The 22,570-nt window shown below is 55.5% G+C and overlaps 1 protein-coding gene across 1 annotated transcript; it reads left to right on the forward strand.

The window, feature by feature from the left end:
- Positions 1-1,479: 1,479 nt before the first annotated feature.
- On the forward strand, positions 1,480-18,718 carry PPP1R9B (protein phosphatase 1 regulatory subunit 9B). The gene is made up of 10 exons (XM_053570656.1): positions 1,480-3,340; positions 7,226-7,358; positions 8,723-8,843; positions 11,335-11,439; positions 12,461-12,596; positions 13,174-13,326; positions 13,440-13,493; positions 16,373-16,602; positions 16,873-16,969; positions 17,113-18,718. The coding sequence occupies exons 1-10, from the start codon at positions 1,979-1,981 to the stop codon at positions 17,164-17,166; spliced, it is 2,445 nt and encodes an 814-aa protein (XP_053426631.1). The 5' UTR covers positions 1,480-1,978; the 3' UTR covers positions 17,167-18,718.
- The last annotated feature ends 3,852 nt before the right edge of the window (positions 18,719-22,570 follow it).

The raw sequence follows: 22,570 nt of genomic DNA on the forward strand, positions 1-22,570 counted from the left end.
CCTCCCCATCCCAATATTCAGGGTTCCCAGGAGACATCCCCACACCCCATCCCCCACGCTGTACAGAGCTCTTTTGCATGGAGTTAATATCCACAAACCCTACACAAACTCATGCAGTGGAGGGGTAGGAAGACTCCTTTCCTCAGCCCTTGCGGGTCAAGGAGGAAAGAGTGGGAGATTAGGAAAAGGAGGAAGAGGATGAAGGGGAAGAGGGCGGGGGAGGAGGCCGTAGAAAGGCCTGAGATGCAGGAAGCAGCTGGGAGTGGAGGGGGGGAGGCTTTGTGCCTGAGTTGTTCTCTGGGTCCTAGGGTCCACTGTGTTCATCAGTTCCTGGGATCTGAGCACTGCAGCAGTGCTTTTGGACCTGTCCAGAGGAAGGACCTTTACACCCAGGGCCCAGGCAGCCCCAGGCACCTTGTATTTATGGGGTGTGGTGGAGGCATCCAAACAGCTCCCTGGGTTCCCAGGACAGGGATGTGTAGGTCACTACTGTCACCCTCTCCCCCCCCAACACACACACACTTGCACACAGTGGCCAGGATCCTTTAAATCTGAGACCCAAGTTAGAGCTCACACTGGAGGAAATTTCGGCCCTAGGCCTCCAGAATTCCTCCTCCTAAACCCCTTCTTCCCGTTTGAGAGGTAGGAGTACCCTGTTAGGGACATGAAGACCAGGATTCTACCCTCTCTCTTCCAGGCTGGGGTGCAGAGCAGACAGGCCACAGGGCACCCTCTTCAGATTTCCAAAGGGCAAAGGGCAGCTTTGGGGATCCCCTGCCACTTGGGTGATGGAGGTCACCTCCTTTCTTCATCCACTTCTTCTGCTACCACAAGGTCAGCAACGCTGGGTCAAGGTTCATACCCTCAAGGGTGCAAAAGCTTCCCCATAGGAGTGATCAAAATGTAGATTCCAGGGTTCCACCTGAGATTCTCCTTCACAAAGTTTGGGGGAGGGCCCAGAAATCTGTATTTTTATCAAGTGCTCAGTGATTTTGATACTAATAGCCTTGAAGCCTACTGAGAAGTTCTAAGGACTTTGAAGGAAATGATCCTCTGTCTCTACACAGAACCTCCCTTCATATTTGAGGAGAGGGGCCGCATTGATACCACGGTGGCTGGATTGCCTTCTCCCGATATTTAGTGGGGGGTGCAGTTCTGTAGGCTGTGATAAACCGCAGGCAAGGGTCGGGATGGAAGGGTTGGAGAAGACCGGGCAAGGTCCGGGGGTAGCGGAAGGCTGTCTGAGAGGGATGGGCAGGGGAGGGGATATGTTCAGGCAGAGGGGAAGAGGAGGGCTCTCAGGCTCCGGCCCCGGAAATCCGATCCCTTTAGGACCCAGAGGTGCCAGTCCCCCAGCGGCGGCGGCGAGAAGGGCAGCCGCTCGGTCTCCGGCAGCCGCCGGTCGGGCAGAGCCAGAGAAAGACCGAGGCTCGGGGCGCGGGGGGGAGGGAGGGAGGGAGGGAGGCGCGGCGGCGGAGCGGCCCCGGCCGGCCGAGTAGCCATGGGCGCAGCGGTGCCGGGCCCCCCGAGAGCCGAGGCCTCCGGCCGGAGTCGGGGACGCCCGGGCTGCCAGCCCCGCTGACACCGCCTCGGACGATGTGAGCCGGCTTCGCCGCCGCTGCTTCTCTGCTTCGCGGGCAGGGCGCGCGCTCCCACCGGCTCTGGCCGCCGCTTTTCTAATTTGGATAGGGGCGACCGTACCAGGCCGCTAGGGCTTTTGAAGGGGGACTGGCTGTCTTTGGCAGCTTGATTGGGGGAGGCGACCCACACAGGGCGCTTGGAGATTGTTTCCCCCATTTTTTTTTTTTTTTTTTAGCGAGATTAACTGTTTAGGGCAGCCTGGTTTAGGGGGAACCCAAAAAAAGGCCTTTCGGGGGTTATTTTTTCTGGGGGAGGGGACGGTGGTCCCGACTTGGCCAGCCGCCTGTTGGAGGGGGTAAATGGGGAGCGGGGGTATGCGAACCCAGCTCCCCCCACCATGATGAAGACGGAGCCGCGGGGGCCCGGGGGTCCCCTCCGGAGCGCCTCCCCGCACCGCAGCGCCTACGAGGCGGGCATCCAGGCGCTGAAGCAGCCTGACGCGCCCGGGCCCGACGAGGCACCCAAGGGGGCCCACCACAAGAAATATGGCTCCAATGTCCACCGCATCAAAAGTATGTTCCTGCAGATGGGCACTACGGCGGGGCCGCCGGGCGAGGCGGGTGGCGGCGCGGGCCTGGCTGAGGCCCCGCGGGCGTCGGAGCGCGGCGTGCGCCTGTCGCTGCCGCGGGCCAGCAGCCTGAACGAGAACGTGGACCACAGCGCTCTGCTCAAGCTGGGCACCAGCGTGTCGGAGCGCGTGAGCCGCTTCGATTCCAAGCCCGCGCCCTCCGCGCAGCCCGCGCCGCAGCCGCACCCGCCGTCCCGGCTGCAAGAGACGCGGAAGCTGTTTGAACGAAGCGTCCCTGCGGCTGCAGGCGGCGACAAGGAGGCCGCGGCGCGGCGGCTGCTGAGGCAGGAGCGCGCCGGCCTGCAGGACCGGAAGCTGGATGTCGTGGTGCGCTTCAACGGCAGCACCGAGGCTCTGGACAAGCTGGACGCCGACGCTGTGTCTCCGACGGTCAGCCAGCTCAGCGCAGTCTTTGAAAAGGCCGACTCGAGGACCGGCCTCCACCGCGGGCCGGGACTCCCCAGGGCCGCGGGCGCAGGGGCTCCCCCGTTCAACTCGAAGCTGGTCAGTAAGCGGTCTCGGGTGTTCCAGCCGCCTCCACCGCCGCCCGCCCCGTCGGGGGATGCCGCAACCGAGAAGGATCGCGGCCCCGGAGGGCAGCAGCCCCCGCAGCACCGAGTGGCCCCCGTCCGACCGCCCCCCAAGCCCCGGGAGGTGCGGAAGATTAAGCCTGTGGAGGTGGAGGAAAGCGGGGAGTCAGAGGCCGAGTCGGCTCCGGGAGAAGTGATCCAGGCCGAGGTGACGGTCCATGCGGCCCTGGAGAATGGCAGCACCTTGGCAACCACAGCCAGTCCCGCGCCCGAGGAGCAGAAGGCCCAAGCGGCACCCGAGGAGGTGGCGGCACCAGAGAGGGGGCTGGGCAATGGCAGGGCCCCGGACGTGGCCCCGGAGGAGGCAGATGAGTCCAAGAAGGAGGACTTCTCAGAGGCGGACTTGGTGGACGTGAGCGCCTATAGTGGGCTCGGGGAGGACTCTGGGGGCAGTGCCCTGGAAGAGGACGATGAAGAAGACGAGGAGGATGGGGAGCCCCCCTATGAACCCGAGTCGGGGTGCGTGGAGATTCCCGGGCTCTCGGAGGAAGAGGACCCGGCCCCGAGCCGGAAGATCCATTTCAGCACAGCACCGATCCAAGTAAGTGAGCCCCCTCTCCCCGCCCCCGCGCCGCCCCTGCCACGTGCGCGCGGCCGCCCCCAGCTCGCCAGCTACCCGGGTTTGGCAGTCTGAGTCAGCCCCTGCCACCCAGCCCCCTTCCCAGAAGTTCCCACCCTGAGGGGGGCGTAAGGGAGTTACAGCTGTTTATCAGAGGGGGACGATTTTCAGGTCTGAGAAGGGGATGGCCTGCCCCAACCTGCCTTCTGGTTCCTCCGCCTGTTGCCCGGCCCGCCCCACCTTCCCTGTCTCTTGCGGGTCTGGGACACCTGCTTTCCCTTCCTTTCCAGACATTCTTTCCTTAAGAGGTTGCCAGACACTGTAGTTTGGGTGATGTGAAGGGGAGTGTGTGCCCTTGGGACAGGGTCCTCACGTTGGCCCTATTCCACTGGGCAGGGGGTCCGGGATGCGGTAAGGGAGGGAGGAGCCGGGAACTTGGCAACACGAAGGTGACGAGGACTGCTGCTCTTCTTCCATTCTGTACCCCTGCCCCAACTTTGCAGAAGTGAAAGAGGGAAGCAGGACGTGAGGGTGAGCAGCTTTTTGGCCATGTGACTGGAGCTGGGGCCCTGTTCCACTGGGGGGGTCTGTGCGGGCCAGCTACCTGGTCCTGACTTGCACCAGAAGGGGGCACCGTGAGCCCTTGAGGGGAGATCCCCTTCTGTAGGCAGGAGGAGGTGGGGCTGGGAAACCCCAGGATGCCTGGCAGTAGCCGGCATGCCTTTGCTCTTGGCTGCTCCCTAGGACAGACGCCCATGGCTTGGCAGGTGCCCAGTGTTCTTGCCACATTTTCCTGAAAAAGGAATGGGAGCTGGTCCTTTTGGGGGAGGGGGTCTCCTTTTACTCCCATCCCCACCACCACTATTGGTGATTGGTTTGCGGGCTGTGCCAGTGCTTTCAGATCTTCAGAACAGTACATTTGGGGAGAGGACATACCCTGGGGAAAATTAAGACCTTCCCCTGCAACTTCTCACCATCCTCCAGTCTTGGCTTTGAAGGTTTAAGCTTTGATGGTTTTTTCTCACTGCCCCAGGCTGAGCTGTGCCCAGCCCCAGGGCCACCCCATGGAAGTGTCCAGGTCCCTGCCTGGCCTTTACTCTCCCCCAGCCAAACCCCCAACTGTTTGCTTGTCATCTCCATAACTACTCCTGGACACTGAAACTGCCCAAGTTTCCTCTCATCCACCCCAGAGTGTCAATCTCTGCCTCCCTCCCACCTCCCACCCCAGCAAGAGGCCTACAAGGTTAAAAAAAGAGTGGCTGCTACTCCTCTCCCAGGCCAGGCCCTTCCTCTGGGCTGGGACCTTCAGAGTCCTTTCCCATCCCCTCTCTCCTGAAGACAGTAGGGGGTGGAGGGAACAGAGGGGTATGGAGGGACAAAGGGACAGAGGGAGGGGAGGATTATGGTGTTTTCTTGGAATTCTGAGGGAGTCTGGATCCCCCACCCCCACCAATTCTCTGAGCACTCAGATGTCCTCAGAGATGGAGTTTGGTCTGGGCCTCTGACTGTCTATATTTGACACCTTACCCTGATTTTTTGGTAAAAAATAGCACATGATTTGGAGCAGTGCTTCCCGACTCCCTGGAGACTCTGAAGTTCTTCCGCCCAGTGTGAGAGTGGGGTGTGTGGTATGGCCTCATGAGTCTGACTTTTAGCCTTGCCGGGGATTTCCTTCTCCCTACCTGTGCTCAAGGCCCCAGTTTTTCTCCTCCTCACCCCCCTACCCCTACACTGATACTGAGTCTAGGGCCCCATGCCTGCTGACAACCTAACTGTGCTGCCCTTACAGAGGTGAAGGTTTCTGCTGAGGACAGAGGACCCAATTCCAGATTGTCACCTGGGACTGGGCCCAGGGCTCTATGATAGGCTGGACATATTGTGGGGCTCAGTCTGAGGAGGGGCAGGGGTGGCCCTGGGCACCTGAGGCCTGAGATTCCTACACAGGCAGAATTTGAAAGAATAGGAATTGATAGGCTAAGAACAGGGGAGGACAAACCCCAGGATAGGCTGTGAAGGTGTGTTTTGGAGAAGAGTGTCTCTGTGTGTCTTGGTAGAGAGTTGGTTGACCTAGGAGACCACGAAGACCTAGGGGAGGACATCCCTGCCAGGATGAGGGGTCCCCTAGAGCAGAGGGTGAGGGTCTGGGGCTCAGATGCAAAAGTGGACCAAAGCCCATCTACTTAGTGCAGACTCTGGCCAACCCCTATCCCAGGGCCTGGGGCGCTTGTGCAATAGAAACAAAGTTAGAGTCACTGGTGACCCACTACCAGAGCCCAGATGGGTGCAGTCTCATCCTGCCCTGCCACTGTCTAACCTATGTGACCTTGAACAGTGAACCTGACATCTAGGGCTGTGTGCAAATGGGCAGCCTGTTCCTCCAAAGGGTGCAATGGACAGATAGACTTTAAGGGCCTGAGCCAGGATGTCTCTGAAGCTGTGATACTGAAGGCATTGCACTAAGTGACCATGTTATGCTTCTAGTCCCATGAGTATCCTTTCTCTCACACACACACCATGGCAGAGAGCCTCTGTGATGAGGGGTGGGGATGACATAGAGCAAGCCCAAAGAAGGGCTGGGACATGAGTGCCGCTGCCACCAGGGTACCCATATAGGGCCTGCTCTTTGAATAGAGGGGCCCTATCAGGGGCCTAAGGGAGACGTCCCCCCTCCAGCTCCTTAGGCCTTAGACCCGGCCATCTAATAGAGCTGCTCCCCACCTCCACTTGGCTCTAAGTGGTGTCAACCTGTCCCTGCAGGCAGTGAAGCCAGAACACTTCAAGGTACCCCAAATGGTGCTCATTAACCTCCCACAGAGGGCACCCCTGCTTGGGCCTGGAATTAGGCTCTCCCACAGAGCCCTTGTTCCAGCTTCACTTGTCTTTGGGGCTGGGGCTAGGGAAACCCCCTTTTAGCTGAGAGCCATAGGGGAGAGAGACAGCAGAGGGGTACAGAAGATCCCAAGTCAGGGCTGGCCTTGGAGCTCCTTGGGTTCACCGTGGAGAGCACCACCTCCTCCATTTCCTCAGTCTCCCCAGTCTCTTCAGGGCCCAGGTCCTAGAGCCTCTGCTTAGACCTCCTAGCACATAGGGGACAGGTGGCATAACTCAGACAGCTGTCATCTGAAAGGAGACAGGCCTAGGCATGCAGGGAAGGCCATAGGGCCTGGCCTTCTTCCCTGCTCCTGCCACCTGAGGGGCACCTGAGGGCCTGCCTTTTCTGCATGGGGTACAGGTGGTCCTTCCTGCTTCGCACCCTTGCCCCAGCATCACCTGCAGGTGCAGGTCAGAGAGGGGTAATCCCTGCCTCTGCCCATCCTCCTCACTCCTGCTCCCCTCCCCCTCTGCTGTCTCACACCCGCTCCCCCCTCTCTCCCCATCTGGCATCCTCCAGCATCTTCTCCATCCTTTCTCCCCTCCTCCTATTTCCCTCTTCTGTTCAGCCTGTTCCTTCCTCTCTGTCTGTGTCTTTGTGTTCCCCCTTGTCTCTGGGAGTCCCCATCTCTCACTCTTTCTGATCCGGAGATCTGAGTCCCTAAGCCTGACAGTTTCTCTGGGATTGTCCATCCATTCCCCCAGCAGACCATGCTCATGCTGGCTGGAGCTGCAGAGAGAATGACAGTGAGGATGGGGCAAGGCTGGGTCCCTTTCTCTCTTAAGGGCTCTAGAACTATAAGGGCCTTTGCTCACAGCTGGGGTCATCACGGGACTGGTTGCAGACTCATCTCAAGCCTGTCTGGGGGTGGAGAGAGGCATGTCATCAGAGGGAGCAGGGCACAGGCTGGGTGGCTCAGCCTGCCCCGTGGCCTCTCACGCCAGTTCTGCTGTTGCCTCCCTGCCGGGCTCTCTGACCAGCTTCCCCTTCCGCAGGTGTTCAGCACCTACTCCAATGAGGACTACGATCGTCGCAATGAGGATGTGGATCCCATGGCAGCCTCTGCTGAGTATGAGCTGGAGAAGCGGGTGGAGAGGTTGGAGCTGTTTCCTGTGGAGCTGGAGAAGGGTGAGAGGCCAGGCAGCCAGGCCGCTTGGGCACCACTGGCATTGACCCGGGTCTCTGGCGCCAGCTTCTGCCCTGTGCCTGCGGGGGTTCCCACAGACAGGTTGGGCCTCTACCTCTGATTCAGGTCCTTGGTGACCTTCTACCTTCCATTACCAACACCCCACCCACACAGGGACTCCAACCCTGGTGCCAAGCTCACAACCCCCACTGCTGCTGTTAGGGAACAACATTTGCTGTTCTGTTAATAGATCTCTGTTGGACACTGTGTACTGGGTCCAAGGCTCCATGTTGGGGATGCAGTGATGGCCCAAGCAGGCTCCATCAGGAGTGTGTGTCCTTGGGGAAATTGATGGAGAAGGCAGACAGAGTGGAATGGTTACATCTAATTGCATCCTTTCCATAGGTGTATCATAGTTGCTGGGAGGGAATCAGGGGGCTGATATAAAAACATTTAGCAGGAGACCTACCCAGCCTGGGTTAGGGGGTTCCCCAGAGAAGTGGTACTTGAGTTGAGCTCTGGAGAGGAGGAATTTAGAGGGGTATGCAGGAGAGTGAAAGGCAAAGGCGTGGCTGCATTTTCACAGGGAGGGCAAGAAAGGTGTACAGACAGGGCCTCCCAGACCATGGGTAGAACATGCTCTTGCTTCTGAGATGGACTGGGAGCCCTTGTGAGGCACTGGGAAGGTCTTCTAGTAAGACCACACCAGACTGTGATGTATGGAGCAGGTCACCAGTAGATGGTGAGAACTCAACTGTGGTGTGAACAAGATGATGGCAGAACAGGGAGTGGGTGGACTTGAAAGACCTTGAAGGAGGTGGGAGAGGAGGAGGAGCAACAGACTCTGGTGATTATTTGGCTCAGGCAGAGGCTGTGAGCGGTAGGGAGGAATCTAGGTGTCTCCCAGGCCTGGCAGGTGGCAGGCGGTGGTGCCATCCCCCACAAAGGAGTGGTGTTTCTGGTCATGTCGTTGGGTGTCAAAGGCCCAGGAGAGGGCAGGGCAGGTGTGGAGAGGGGAGTGAGCCTCAGGGGAGAGTAAGCCAGGAGGTCAAGGCTTTGTGACAATAGAGACTGCTTAGAAAGGGAGGGGACCAAAAGAGTTAAGGGCAGCCCCTTCAGGCCACACACCCTTGTCTGCATCCCCAGTGGTCTCTCACTAACCAGGCCACCCTTGGAACACCCCGCTGCCGGTCAGTTCTTTGGATGGGGCAGAGAGGGGGTAGACAGAACCACACCCCCTTCTAAGCTGTGGGATATCCCCTAAGTGTGGGAGTTGTGCCCTAGGATCCCGGATGGAGGGCTTCCCTTGTACCCCTGCAATCCCTGTCTGAAGCGCTCCCACCACCATCCCCCTTCTGTTCCACAGACTCCGAGGGCCTGGGCATCAGCATCATCGGCATGGGGGCTGGCGCAGACATGGGCCTGGAGAAACTGGGCATCTTTGTCAAGACTGTGACTGAGGGTGGTGCAGCCCATCGTGATGGCAGGTACCACTCCCACCCTCCCTACCTGCTGCCATCTGAGGGGTGGGCCCTGGAGTGCTGGGGGCATGCGCACTGTGTGTGGAGTGCGGCTATTCCCCCAGGGGGTCCTGTTGCACCCTGGGAAATACAACAGTGACCACATCAGACAGAAACCCCTGCCCTCTGGGCACTGCAATCTGGGGGAACACTGATGAAGATGGGGGCTGTCAGTTGTGTGTCCTGTTTTGAAGGGTGTGCTGGGCCTTGGTAGGGAGGGCACAAGGGGGGAAGCTGTGTCTAGAGCAGGGTATTTTAACCTTTTTTATTTCATGGCACACTTGAACCTATAGTTAAACTGCAGCACACTTAAATTTTGTTAACCCCCAAAAAAAGAATTAAAAAAAAAGAATATACTTACACTTTGAACTTCTTTCAAAAATAATTTAATTAATGCTATTTATTTATTTATTTTGAAACAGTCTCACTTTATCACCCTCTGTAGAGTGCTATGGCATTGGAGCTCACAGCAACCTCAAACTCTTGAGCTCAAGTGATCCTCTTCCCTCAACCAACTCAGGAGGCTACAGGCACCCACCACAACACCTGGCTATTTTTAGAGATGGGGGTCTCGATTTTGCTCAGGCTGGTCTTGAACTTCTGAGCTCAGGTGATCCACCCACTTCAGCCTCCCAGAGTGCTGGGATTATCGGCGTGAGCCACTGAGCCTGGTTAATTAGTGATCTTTAAAATTTTTCACAGCGGGCGGTGCCTGTGGCTCAGCAGGTAGGGCGCCGGTCCCATATGCCGGAGGTGGTGGGTTCAAACCCAGCCCCGGCCAAATTAAAAAAAAAAAAAAAATTTTCACAGCACACCTAAGCTCCTCTCTTGGTACATAGTGTGCTGCAGGACACTGGTTGAAAATCACTGGTCTAGAGTATATTTGAGTATTTTCTTTCATTTAACAAACATCAAGTCCCTGACTATCATTGATCTGGTGCCAGGGCCTGAAGAGTCACTGATGAGGGTCTGGCTCCCTGGAAGTGTGCAGTGCAGTCACAGTTAGACAGATGTTAAACAAAAGGACACACAGAAAATGGCGAAATAGAGGCAAAATACAGGGTGCCACGCAAGGCCTAAGAGAGGAGAGCGTGACCTCTGTGGGTATCACTGGAGGCAGTGACACACTGGGGCTGAGAGCTGAAGGTTGTGCAGGCATTTGTTGCAGTGAAGGGGTGCAGGAGGTTCTGTGAGAAGAGGTGTGGCTGAAGCGTGGAAGATGCGGGGCCAGGTGTTGAAAGGACCAGACAACCTAGGGCTCTGGAGATGGGCTGCTCTTTGCATGTGTGGTGTGCCTGCCTGTGTCGAGCAATTTCTGTGGCTGGGGGTGGTGAGGTCTGTGCATCAGAAGGTTTAGGGAGGGTGTCCTGGGGCTTTGGGCCAGCCTGGTGACCCCACTGTTGGGTGTTCCACTGTGTGTATATTATAGGAGGTAGGAGTGGTTGTGGGAAGGGCTGTTGGGCATCCCCCAGGGTGGTTGTGACAGATTGATACTGGAGGTCGCTTGTGGTGATACCTCCAAACCCAGATTCCCTCCATGACAGAGGTGAAATGGTGTCCTTGTAAGGGCTGGGTGACTTTGGGGTCTTGTTGTTAGAGGTGGGGTTGGCCCATTCAGGGGCCTTCTGGCTCTTGTAGCCCAGGTGGCATGGAGGGGGCAGAAAATAGGAATGGTGACAATCTCTGCTCTTTCACTTACCCACTTCCCCTCCTGATTTGAATCTTCAGAGCCTTTCCCACCATGGCCTGCTGGTTGTTTGGGGAGTGTGTGTGCATGTGTGAGTGTGTCCGTGAGGTTGTGCCTATTTGGGAATGTGGGGCACTTTGGGGTGAGCTGCTTATAACAGGTTGTTTCCATGTGGGAGCCCTGAGAGATGGCTTGGAGTGCCAGAGCGTAAGTGGAGGATGGGGGTGGCCAAGGGGCTCCCCACCCTTAGCATCTTCCTCTCAGCAGGCCAGGCTGGGCCACCATCTCTTCTCGTGTGGAGAGCAAGGGCATCAGGTGCCACAGCTGGAGTGTGTTCAGAAGTATGCACCTGTATCAGGTGTGTGCAAAGGTGTGTGAACATGAGAGAGTGCTACTTGGGTCTCAGGCATTTAGGAGGACATCTGTGAAGAAATGTGTACATAAGAGGTCAGCATGTCCCTTGTGAGCTGTGGGGCCCCTTGCTGGGGTGCATGATAGGGATGAGCTGTCATGTGGATGGTGAAGGTGATAGTTGTGTGATTGTCATGGAAAGTGTGCCTGCCACCTCTCCTGGCCCTGGATGCCTGTGTCCGCTTTGCTTCCCTGCCTCACTGTCCACAAAGGTGTGCCTGGTGGATGGATGTCAGTCCTATGGGCCTCATGACTGTTATGAAGGTAGACAAAGTATCAGGTACCTGTGGGGACTGAGCCACCTCTATTCCAGCCCCACAGTTCCCCTTGTGACCCCCTTAACCAGTATCGTTCCCCTAGGATCCAGGTCAATGATCTCCTGGTAGAAGTGGATGGAACAAGTCTGGTGGGAGTGACCCAAAGCTTTGCAGCCTCTGTGCTCAGGAACACCAAGGGCCGAGTGCGGTGAGAGTCCAGAGGGGTGGGTGTGGGAGCAGGGAGGCCTTCACACAGATCCTCTGCTCACCTGCCACAGGCCCAGAGTCAGTTAAGGTTTTAGGTGGTCCAGCTGACAGAGACCACTGACTCCCTGCCTGAAGGAATTGCCAACCCCATAGTCACTTGTCCCATGGCTGCCTTCCCATGCTGAGCTCCCTGACAACTGCTAACCACCAGTGCTCAGGGTTCAAGGCCCACCATCCAGCACCCCCCAAATTGTCCCCTAGGACTTCTTCTTCTTCCCCCTGCCTGTTCCTGACTTACTCATTAAAGATGTGCAGCGGCAGTGCCAACCAAATCAAGGTCCTCTCATAAGGAACTTCATCCCTCCCTCCTGACTAGCCCTGTGTAATCCTGGGAAGGCTACTTCCTGGGCCTGCAAGTTAAGGGGATTGGATTAGAATTTTCTTGGCTTCCATCTCTGGCTTCACATTCTGGGATGACTCCCTGCCCCCCTTCAAGAGGGGCACTGCCCCCAGGAAAGGGTGGTGGAGAGAAACAGGATGTGGGTGGCCATGGGGAGGAGGGGCGGGTGCCTGGAAGTTCCACTGTTTCCTTTCCATCCTAATCTCCAGTTGCCATCATCCCGCCCCTTCCTGAAGCTGGGGGTTGGGGGGCTTGGAACATACCCAAGTCACACCTCCATAGCCCCAGGGGTTATCTTCACCATTCCTCTGCCTGGTTTTCTCCCACGTGGTGGAGAAGAGCCCTCTGCACAGCCAACTTCTGAGTTCATATCCCCTGCATATCCTCAGCTTTGTTTGGCTGATATACCCTCTGTCCCAAAACTGGCCAGAAAGGCTAGTGGGCCTTTCTGACTCCCTTGGGAAGGAAACTCAGTAAGGGCCCCACACTCTACCATTCATTATTAACACTCCAGCCTTTGGGCTCAGCCCTCTCATTTCACCTCCCCCGGGAGAGCTGAGTTTGCAAAAGGGAGCATCAGTAGGGAGGATGTTGGCAAGGGATGACGCCAGCGCCCCTCCAGGTTTATGATTGGCCGGGAGCGGCCCGGAGAGCAGAGCGAAGTGGCCCAGCTAATTCAACAGACCCTGGAACAGGAGCGGTGGCAGCGGGAGATGATGGAGCAGAGATACGCCCAGTACGGAGAGGAAGACGAGGAGGTAGGAACTTGAGGCCTGGCTGCCCGCGCGATCTCCCCCTGGTGGCTACCTGGAGCATTACAATCCTCTTCCATCTCTACCGCTTTCCCAGGCCAGGATAAAGAGACCTGCAGTGTGGAACCAGTTCCCTATTCCTGGGGATCCTCAGTCTCAGGGAGGAGATGCAGAACCTTCCCTCAGATAACCGCTAGTCTGATGGACGAGTCATACCCTCTCTCTTCAGAGAGGCTGCCTAATCTCTACAAGGAAACACAGTTGCCTCAAAGAGCTCCCACTCTGAGGGAAAGGCATAGCCCCTAGCCTCAGGGGACTCATAGTGTAAGGAAGACAGTACAGCCTGTTTCTTCAGGGTCCCAGTCTTATGGGGGAATTACCTCTGCCTTCAGGGGACTCTATAAGCTATTGTGGAGAAGAGGCAAACCTGTCTCTGATGCAGCCCAGGCTGATAAGGGGTGACCCACATCCCTGGGTAGCCTGCAGCCTCACACGGCAGACTGCTGCTGGTCTGAGCCCAGGTCAGCAGGGCTGAGAGGGGCTGGGGTGGGCAGGATCCACAGCCTCCTACCTCCCTTCACAGACAGGGGAGTACGCCACTGATGAGGATGAGGAGCTGAGCCCCACGTTCCCAGGTGGCGAGATGGCCATTGAGGTGTTTGAGCTGGCAGAGAATGAGGACGCATTGTCTCCTGTGGACATGGAGCCTGAGAAGCTGGTGCACAAGTTCAAGGAGGTGGGAGGAAGGGGCTGCCTCAGGTGGCGGAGGGTGATGGTGGGCCAGTGTCCTACCCTCAGCACTGCCTGCCTCACCAGCCGGAACTGAGTGCCTGCCCTTTTGCCCCACAGCTCCAGATCAAGCACGCTGTCACTGAGGCAGAGATCCAGCAGCTGAAAAGAAAGGTGAGGGTGTGTGTGTCCAGGAATGAGGTCCCCCATCCTCACACCTACACACTGATACTTGTACACCACCCACAGAGTACGTTACTCTGAGGCAAGGCGATATAGTGGTAAGAAATCGAGCTCTGGACTCATTTGCTCCATTATCACATGCAGCTCTGCCTCAGTCTCCTCATCTATAAAATGGGCTAATGATAATACCTAATACCATAGGATCATCGTGAGGATTCTATAATACAGGTAAAGTCCTTAGCACAATGCTTGACGTAATAGATGCTCAATAAAAAGCCAAAGTATGGCTAGACATGCTAGTTCATGCCTATAATCTTAGCATTTTGGGAGGCTGAAGTGGGAGGATCACTTGAGGCCAGGAGTTTGAGATCATACTCAACAATATAATGAGACCCTGTAGTCCCAGCTACTCAGGAGGCTGAGGCAGGCAGATTGTTTGAGCCCAGGAGTTTGAGTTTGCAGGGAGCTTTGTTGAGGCCACTACAATCTAGCCCCAGGTAACAGAGTGAGACCCTGTCTCAAAATAAGAAAAAAGCCAAAGTACTAGCCCTGATACTGAAGCACACTAAGTCCCACTCCAGATGTCTTTGTGTTTACACTGCCCCACATATTTTTGTCCCCTACATACAGGCCCAGTGATGAATAACAGACTACCTGGATATTCACACAATGATACATGCCACATGGTACCCACAGACCCACTCTCCCAGACGTGTAGAGTCACCCACTCTACACAGACATGATCACAGAAATACTGGACTGTGCTTCCTGTGACAGCACACCCAGGGGCGTCAGTCTGGATGTGAAGATGTACTTTTCATTCATCTGCTCTGAGACACATAGTCACGGCTGTTGTTTGAACCACTTGGTCTAGGAAGAGTGTCACAGGCATGCACATTCTCACATGGGCAAGCAACACAGAAGTGTTGATGCTGAGGTCATTAGATAGTGACATATGACATACACAGACACATGTATATACCATGCACAGACATTTAGAAAAGCATCTTGGGTGCCAGCACCCTCACAGGCATGTAGACATACAGACTTCATATCAAAAGTCTGTATCAGGCCCCTGTGGGGGCCTGGACAGTAGAAATCCCAACTCTGTGGGGCCTCTGGGGTGGTGGGGGACAGACAGGTCTGCAGAGGCATTGTAGGCACGGTGTACCAGGTCCATGGATGTGTACATTCCCACGAGTGGGTATAACCCCTTTGCATACAGAGAGGAGAGTGTAAGCCAAGGCTTGGGAGGATGGCAGGGTTTAGGTGGTTGGGGCAGAAGAAAGGCCATTCCTGGCAGGGAGATGAGCTGGAATGAGCTTGGAGGCTGGCTTCAGGAGGAGGCCTGCCAGGAGGTGGGAGTGTGCCTGGGGGGAGAGATGGAAGAAGGACTGAGCTGTCAGGGTAGGCTATGGCTTACAGCATCCTGACTGTCCTCTAAGGATGCCTTGGTCCACACAGCATGGAGCTACGTGGCTGGGGTTTTTTGAAGGTCAGTGCCTATTACGTGAGAAGGTATGAGGGTGGAGGCAGACAAACTGATTAGAGTCCTAGGCAGGGGACTCTGTCCCAGAGTATAGGCAGAGGGTCTGGAAAGGAAGGGTTGAGAGGACAGGCTGTGTTCCTGGGTGTATGCAGAGGAAGAAGGGGAGGGACACATCAAAGATCTATTCATTCATTCAGTGTATAAACATTTGCTGGGTACCTCCTAGATGCCCACTACTGTTCTGCTTGCTGTGGTGGCAAAACCAGTTGATCTTTGTCCTTGAGCAGCTTAGAGTCTGCATACCACTGACTGTATTGTTACAGACTACATGGGGCTTTGTAAGAAAGGACAAGCTTGCTGAACTCCCAAAGCCAGGAGGAATCCAGTTCAGTCAGGGGTGGGACGGGACTGTGCTATTGGGAGCTTCTCAGGGGAAGTGATGTACTGAGCAGTGAGCCGAGGAATGAGCTAATGGGAACTAATTAGGCACGGAGAAGAGTAGAAGAGGCACATTCCAGGCAGTGGGCATAGCATGTGCAAAGGCCCTGTGGCAAGTCTGGGGATCTTCAGGAAGCTTTGTGTGGCTGGACAAAGAGAACAAGGTGTTTGCAGCCAATAAGGTGGCAGGGAAGGCAGGGGCTTGAGACAAGTCCCTGGATGTTTATGAGATTGTGGCTCCTTTTAACAGACGTGAGCAAGTCAGGAAAAGAGGCATAGGTTTGTGCAAGTGGGAGGTATGGTTAAAAGTATGATTCCTGTGAGGAACTGGGAGGTTAAGACTGGAAGTCAGGAGCAATCATGTACTGGGGCTTGAAATTTGGGTGCACAGAGGTAGTGTGCACAGAGGTGGTGTAAGAGGGGGGACCATGCCTTAGGACGGTGAGTATAGACAGAACAAAGGATTCAGGATTCAGCTGTGGGGGATTGGAGGCCTAGGAGCCAGGATTGTTCAGAAATAGCAGGGACTGGTCAACACAGCCAGGGCTGCAGAGAAGGGACAGAGAACAGTGGTGATCCTCACCTGATGTGCTCTTTCACATTTGCTGTCTCACTGTGGTGGTCTTGTGAGTTTAGGAGGCAGGTATAGTATCACTCCCATTTTACAAATAGGAGGACTTGAGGCTTGAGATAGACATTGCCTTGTCCTAAGTCAGAGTAGTCAGTGACTAATTGAGGAGTGGGGTAGGGACCCTGGCTTAGAGCTCTGAAGGTGAAGCCCTACCTCTTCTCTCTCTGGGTTTCAGTTCTCAGGCTCAGCCAAGTAGAGTTAATTGGGGTACAGTGGGCTCTATGTCTGTAAGAATCTCCTAGAGACTGGGTAGGTGTACCCTGCAGCTCCTTCTGGCCTCCACCAATCCAGAGCTGCTCCTTTCTCTCTCAGCTGCAGAACCTGGAGCAGGAGAAGGGGCGCTGGCGGGTGGAGAAGGCCCAGCTGGAGCAGAGCGTGGAGGAGAACAAGGAGCGCATGGAGAAACTGGAGGGCTACTGGGGTGAGGCCCAGAGCCTGTGCCAGGCTGTGGATGAGCACCTACGGGAGACCCAGGCCCAGTACCAGGCCCTGGAGCGCAAGTACAGCAAGGCCAAGCGCCTCATCAAGGACTATCAACAGAAGTACGTGACCAGGGTGCTGGGGGCCTGGGCCTGGGGAGGACTGGAAGGCCACTGGTGGCAGTCTTTCAACCCATCCCCACAGCTAAGTTAGGGAGGCACAGAGAACGGAAGTTGGAGGGCCCCTGGGCTGGAGTGGCTGGGCAGCAGAGCCAGCACAGGGCCAATAGGGAGGGGCAGAACTGCCCAGGTAGCACTGAGGACCCTGAGTCTCCCTGGATGGAAGCTGGCCCACACATCCATACCTACCATCTGTCAATTGCCTCTCCCCAGAGAGATCGAGTTCCTGAAAAAGGAGACTGCACAGCGTCGGGTTCTAGAAGAGTCAGAGCTGGCTAGGAAGGAAGAAATGGACAAGCTCCTGGACAAGGTAGGTCCTGGGGGAAGGGCCCCATCTAGCACCCACCCTGTGCCCTGGAGGTGGGGGATGGGGTGGGGAGTTGAGGGCGGTCTCAGAGGGGTCAGGGCCCATGCTTAGTACTCAGGTTTGACCCCCTCGCCTTTGTTTTCCAGATCTCAGAACTGGAAGGAAACCTGCAAACACTGAGGAATTCCAATTCTACTTAACAGGAATCATTCCTTGACCGGACAATAATTAATCCCCCTCCCATTGTCCTCCCTTCCCTGTCCTCAATACCCTCCCCCTCCCCCTACCAGCCTGGGGACAGGTGCCCCGACTCCCCCATCCCTCCACCCCACCTCCCCCAGCTTCAGGGACCAGAGGGCCCATATACAGGCCCCTTTAAGGTGGCCCGGGCAGACAGAGGTGGCTGGAAGGGCGGCCTCCTTCTTGCCCCATGGGGCTGAGGCACAGGGGCCAAGGGATGCCGTGGGCTGGCCTGGGTGGTGGATGGACACAAAGGACATGCAGACCAAACTGCCAGACTTTACAACCTCCAGCCTTTGTCTCTGGACTGGAATGGGGCTGGGGCTCTCCCAGCATCTCACCAACTGGAGGCTGCTCCCTGCCCATGGGGCACCTGGGTGGCCCCTGGGCTTCTTGACTTGAGATTCTACCTTTTTGGCCCTTCCTTCTCCCCCATCATTGTGCTGTCTCTGTTGCATTCTGACCCTCCTGCTTGGGGGGTTGCCTCAACACCCAGCCTGCCCCTATCCCAGAAGGGATAGAGTCCACCCCAGAGCTTAAAGGCTGGGCCTGGCCCTGCGTTATATATCCTTCGGGAAAAGGGGAGTTAGAGTAGGAAAAAGGGAGAGTTCAGGACACCTGATCCCTGACTCCCCTTTCCGGGGGGCAACAACCCTCTATTTCTCCTTATGCCTCCCCTCTCCCAGGTGCCAAATAGCCATAACCTCCTCCTCAAACTGTTCTGTGGCCTCTCCAAGGTCCAGGTTTCCTGGCCAAGCCTAGGAATACCAAGGAGAAGAGGAGGTGAGCTTAGGAGTCCTGGCTGCAGAGACCCTGATCTTAGGCAAAGGGAACATTTCTCCCTGGAGAGCCAGGCCTGGCCTGCCCCAGGGACACTTGAAAGCCTTGTACTAACATCGCAGAGATTCAGCCTCACCCAGCCCCTTTCAACCGTTTTCCAATGTTTTGAATGGAGGGCAAAATTTTACTACTTCTCATCTTTTTGGAGACCAGGGCTGCCCTGCTGGTAGCCTGCCTTGTAAGTGGAATTGACTCTGTTTCCCCAGTTTAACCCCAAATTGGGGCTTGGACCAAGGGAGGTGAGACCCCCCGCAGGTCTCCTCCCCTTTCAGAATCCATCTCATCTTCCCACTTCATGCCCTGTCCCAAGCCTTGGTTTTTGTTCATTTTTTTAAAAACCACCAACGCCGTCCTATCTGTTCTGGCTTCTTTTTGTCCCTGTAAATAGACCATGCCATCGATCAGTATTTCTTGCCTCCCCTTTCTGCCCCCAGACGTGCCCCCACCCCCTGAAAGAGCTGGCTGTCTTGTGCCCCGGCCCATGCCCTCCACCCTGGCAGATGGAGGGGGCGGGGCCGCAGGGCATTTCCGGTTTCCTGGGCCAGCGGCCACCCCTGCCCAGCCCTCCGGAGGACCGCGTCTCTGTATATAATATATATATGTATGTATTGTTCCTGGTTTTGTACGGCCCATGCCCTCTGTCAGGTCATCCCCATAAAAGCAGCCCCCAGAGCCTTGCTGCCTGGTTTCTTGATTCGCTGGAGCTGGGATGGGAGGGGTTCCCTTCTACCAGCGCTGCCTCTGACCCATAGACTTTTGCTACAGAGTTCCCTGGTTGCAGCAAACTGCTTCTTTGCCACCATTCAGAACCCATGCTTTTTGTCCAGTCCTCCAGGACAGGACTGGGAGTTTCTAAAGACTTCCTTTAGTCAGTTTCATCCTTTTTCAAGGCAAGGAATTTTGGAGTATGGGCTGGATGTGGCTAGGTGAATCCTAAGTCCCTCCCCTGAGAAGTCCTCCTAAACTGTATGAGCTACATGAAGGATCCAAGGTTTCCCAGAGGTGGTGGGGAAGGAGTGACACATCAGGACAGTTTTGTCCCCAGGGTCCTAGAGAATCTCGAGAGGCCTTAAATAGCTCTGGCCCCCTGCTCTGTGCCAGCAGTTCTGGGTGCTGACTCACCAGCTCTAATACTAATGGATCTGCAAGCCTAGATACCATGGTTCCGGGGACAAGCATTGGTGAGGTCTCAGAGAGGCAAGAGCCAGCATGGAATGGGGCAGGAGCTATGGCAGGTCCCAACGTCAGCGTTTCCTCTCTGGACACTGGTGTGCCAATGTGAGAGAACTAAGCACGAGGCCCTCGTGTTGAGTGTTTGGCCTGTGTTTTCAGTGTTTGGCCTCAAGGTCACCTTCATAGCTCTTTGCCAAAAGGAATGAAATTCCCAACCTCAGGACCCTTCTAGTTCACCTTGACTCATCCCTGACAATATCCAAAATGAGTAGCCAGAACTCCCAGGGACAGTCAGCTCTTAAGGCAGCTGTTCCTTGTGGATGGCTTAATCATACAGATCTCATTCTTATCAAGTCAAACTCCGTAGCTCAGTGGTTAGAGTGCTGGCCACATACACCCTGGCTGGTGGGTTCGAACCCAGCTAGAGTCTGCTAAACAACAATGACAACTACAACGACAACAAAAATAGCCAGGTGTGGCTGGTGCCTATTGTCCCAGCTACTTGGGAGGCTGAGGCAAGAGAACAGTTTAAGCCCAAGAGTTAGAGGTTGCTTGAGCTGTGATGCTACGGCACTCTACCAAGGGGGACATGATAGGACTCTGTCTCAAAGAAAAAAAAAAAATTCTAGTTGTACACCTTGGGACCATGTACATGTACTCCTTCCACCCACCTAAGGGTGACCTGGAAACCTGAGGATGGTGATTGTGCCTCCCATGGCATCTCCTCCAAGTGGATCATCCTTAGAATACTCCAGGAACCCTAAAGATGCTGAAGACAGATGTAGGTGGCTGAGTCACAAGATCAGACACTACAAAACCACAGGGTCACAGGTTATAACTCCAGAGTTAGAAGTCACTAAAGACCTATCTTAGGGCTTGGCACCCGTAGCTCAGTGGTTAGGGCACCAGCCACATACACCAAGGCTGGCAGGTTTGAACCGCTAAACAGCAATGACAACTGCAACAAAAAAATGGCCAGGCATTTGGCAGGTGACTGTAGTCTCAGCTACTTGGGAGGCTGAGGCAAGAGAATTGCTTAAGCCCAAAGAGTTTGAGCTGTGATGCCACAGCACTCCACTGAGGGCTACATAATGAGACTCGGTCTCAAAAAAAAAAAAAGGTAGGGCGGCGCCTGTGGCTCAGTCAGTAGGGCACCGGCCCCATATACCGAGGGTGACGGGTTCAAACCCGGCCCCGGCCAAACTGCAACCAAAAAATAGCCGGGCGTTGGGGCGGGCGCCTGTAGTCCCAGCTACTCCGGAGGCTGAGGCAGGAGAATCGCTTAAGCCCTGGAGTTGGAGGTTACTGTGAGCTGTGTGAGGCCACGGCACTCTACCGAGAACCATAAAGTGAGACTCTGTCTCTACAAAAACAAACAAACAAACAAAAAAAAACAAAAAGGAGGGCGGCGCCTGTGGCTCAACGGGTAGGGCGCCGGTCCCATATGCCGGAGGTGGCGGGTTCAAGCCCAGCCCCGGCCAAAAATAAAAAAAATAAAAAAATAAAAAAAACAAAAAGGAAAGAAAAGAAAACCTAGCTAAGATGTACCAAGGAGTGAAATGGCTGGACCTTCCTGGGTAGGAGGCAGGCATGAGGGTTATTGTGAGGTTTCTTGCTGGGTGGACAGGCTAAGCATCCAGGGTGTGGTCCCACTGTCCCCGTCTGTCCTGTGTATTAGGTGAGAGAAGGGCCTGTACACAGCATGTTCCAAAAGGCGGGCCAAGTATCCCCATTGAGTTTAAGCCTGAGTTATGTGGCCGGGGAAGTGGGGGAGGGAGTGTTGTGTATGACTTTGCTGTGAGTTTTCAGGCCTAAGGTGTGACTTACCCATGATATACAGTATGTCCATGTTTGGGACTGTGTCACCTAACTGGGGGAAGGCTTGTGTGAGACTTGTCACCTAAGTCGTTTCCCCACCCCCATCACCTGCCTAGTTTTTGCAGCCTGAGTAGGTTTACTGAGATCCCATCACTTGGCATAAGTGACAGAAATCAAATAAGGAGGATTTTCACATGTCCCAGAAGGTTAGGACTGCCTGGGTGCAAGGCCTAACAGATGCCCTCCCATACATTCCCCTTGTCCCCAGCACTGACCTTACATACCCCATCTCCCCAGCCCTTTAGATCTATAGGAACTGTGTAACTACCCCACACAGCTCACCACCCAGATCTCATTAGATGCCTGCAAACCACATCCTCTTTAAAGACCCCACACATAGCCCTTGCAGGCTATCATCAGAGACACCAATCACTTTTCAGATCTCCACAATCTAGCTGGCACCTTGTGGCTGCTGGCAGATTCTAAAGACACCCAGAGACCCCAAACTCTCACAGATCTCCTCAGAAACCCTTAGCCCATAAAGGCTATTAATTCTGTCCCCACTCATCTTTGCTAAGATCATCTTGGCTCGACATGCCACTTGCCACAGTGCTTTGGACTGCAGAGCATCCTGTGAACCATCTGGAAACTCTAGCCCCACAGACTCCACATCTCTCCGCTGATGCTGGTCACCTTGTCCAGCTTCCTCACTTGTTCATGAACAAACCACTTTGCTTCAAGTTTCTTTTCTCTGAGGTGGTGGGTAACAGAAACACTTACTTCGTGGGTTTATTGTGAGGGTGACAATAAATAACTGGAGAGTGCCTGGCACATCCCAAGCTGCACCGTATGGCAGCTAGTTGTTGCTTCTCACAGTATCTCCCCTGGCTGGCCTGCCACCACCTCCAGCTCAGCAGATCCAAGTCTGATCTCATCCTTCTCCATCCCCTCTCTGCTCCAGGGCTCCCAGCCTCAAGTTCAGCCAGTCCCCCAAATCCTGTCACTTTCTTTATTTTGACATCCTGAATAGTTCTCCACTTGATCTTTCATCTTCATGCCCTCTGCCACTGTCTCTCAACAGTTTCCTGAGGGGTCCCCTGGCTTCAGGCTGCTCTCTGAAATCCTTAACTCCACTGAAGAGCCAGGGAGCTTCCTAAATGCAAATCTGAGTCCCTTCCTCCTCCATTACCTCCCCCTCCCCCGTGGCTAGTAGAATAAAGTGCAAGCCACACCCCCGCCCCTTCTCTCTTCTCCTCTTGCCCATCCACCCTCATGCCCCTCTGGCACTTCCCCCTACCCTGGCCTGCAGGGGTCGCCAACACATCACCCCACCCCAAACAAATCCTCCCTGCCCACTCTACCCCTGCCTCACCAGGCCTCTGGCAGGCCAGGCGTCCTCAGGTGCGCCTTCTCTGCCCACGCTGAAGTGTCCTCTGTGAACCGGCCCGTAGCACCGGGCTGGTGAGGGCGTCCCCACTCATTTGTGCTCCTGAGCACACAGCGAGCCCCTCCAGCCTGGGAACCCCGGCTGTT

This window comes from Nycticebus coucang, chromosome 18, assembly GCF_027406575.1.
Source record: "Nycticebus coucang isolate mNycCou1 chromosome 18, mNycCou1.pri, whole genome shotgun sequence".
Lineage (NCBI taxonomy): Eukaryota > Metazoa > Chordata > Mammalia > Primates > Lorisidae > Nycticebus > Nycticebus coucang.

What these genes read in the sequence shown, in the direction of transcription:
- PPP1R9B (XM_053570656.1), top strand. Translation starts at nt 1,979, where the DNA reads ATGATGAAGACGGAGCCGCGGGGGCCCGGGGGTCCCCTCCGGAGCGCC. An exon ending in GCAGCCCATCGTGATGGCAG is followed by an intron (nt 8,844 to 11,334) that starts GTACCACTCCCA and finishes TCGTTCCCCTAG; the next exon opens with GATCCAGGTCAATGATCTCC. An exon ending in ACGGAGAGGAAGACGAGGAG is followed by an intron (nt 12,597 to 13,173) that starts GTAGGAACTTGA and finishes CTCCCTTCACAG; the next exon opens with ACAGGGGAGTACGCCACTGA.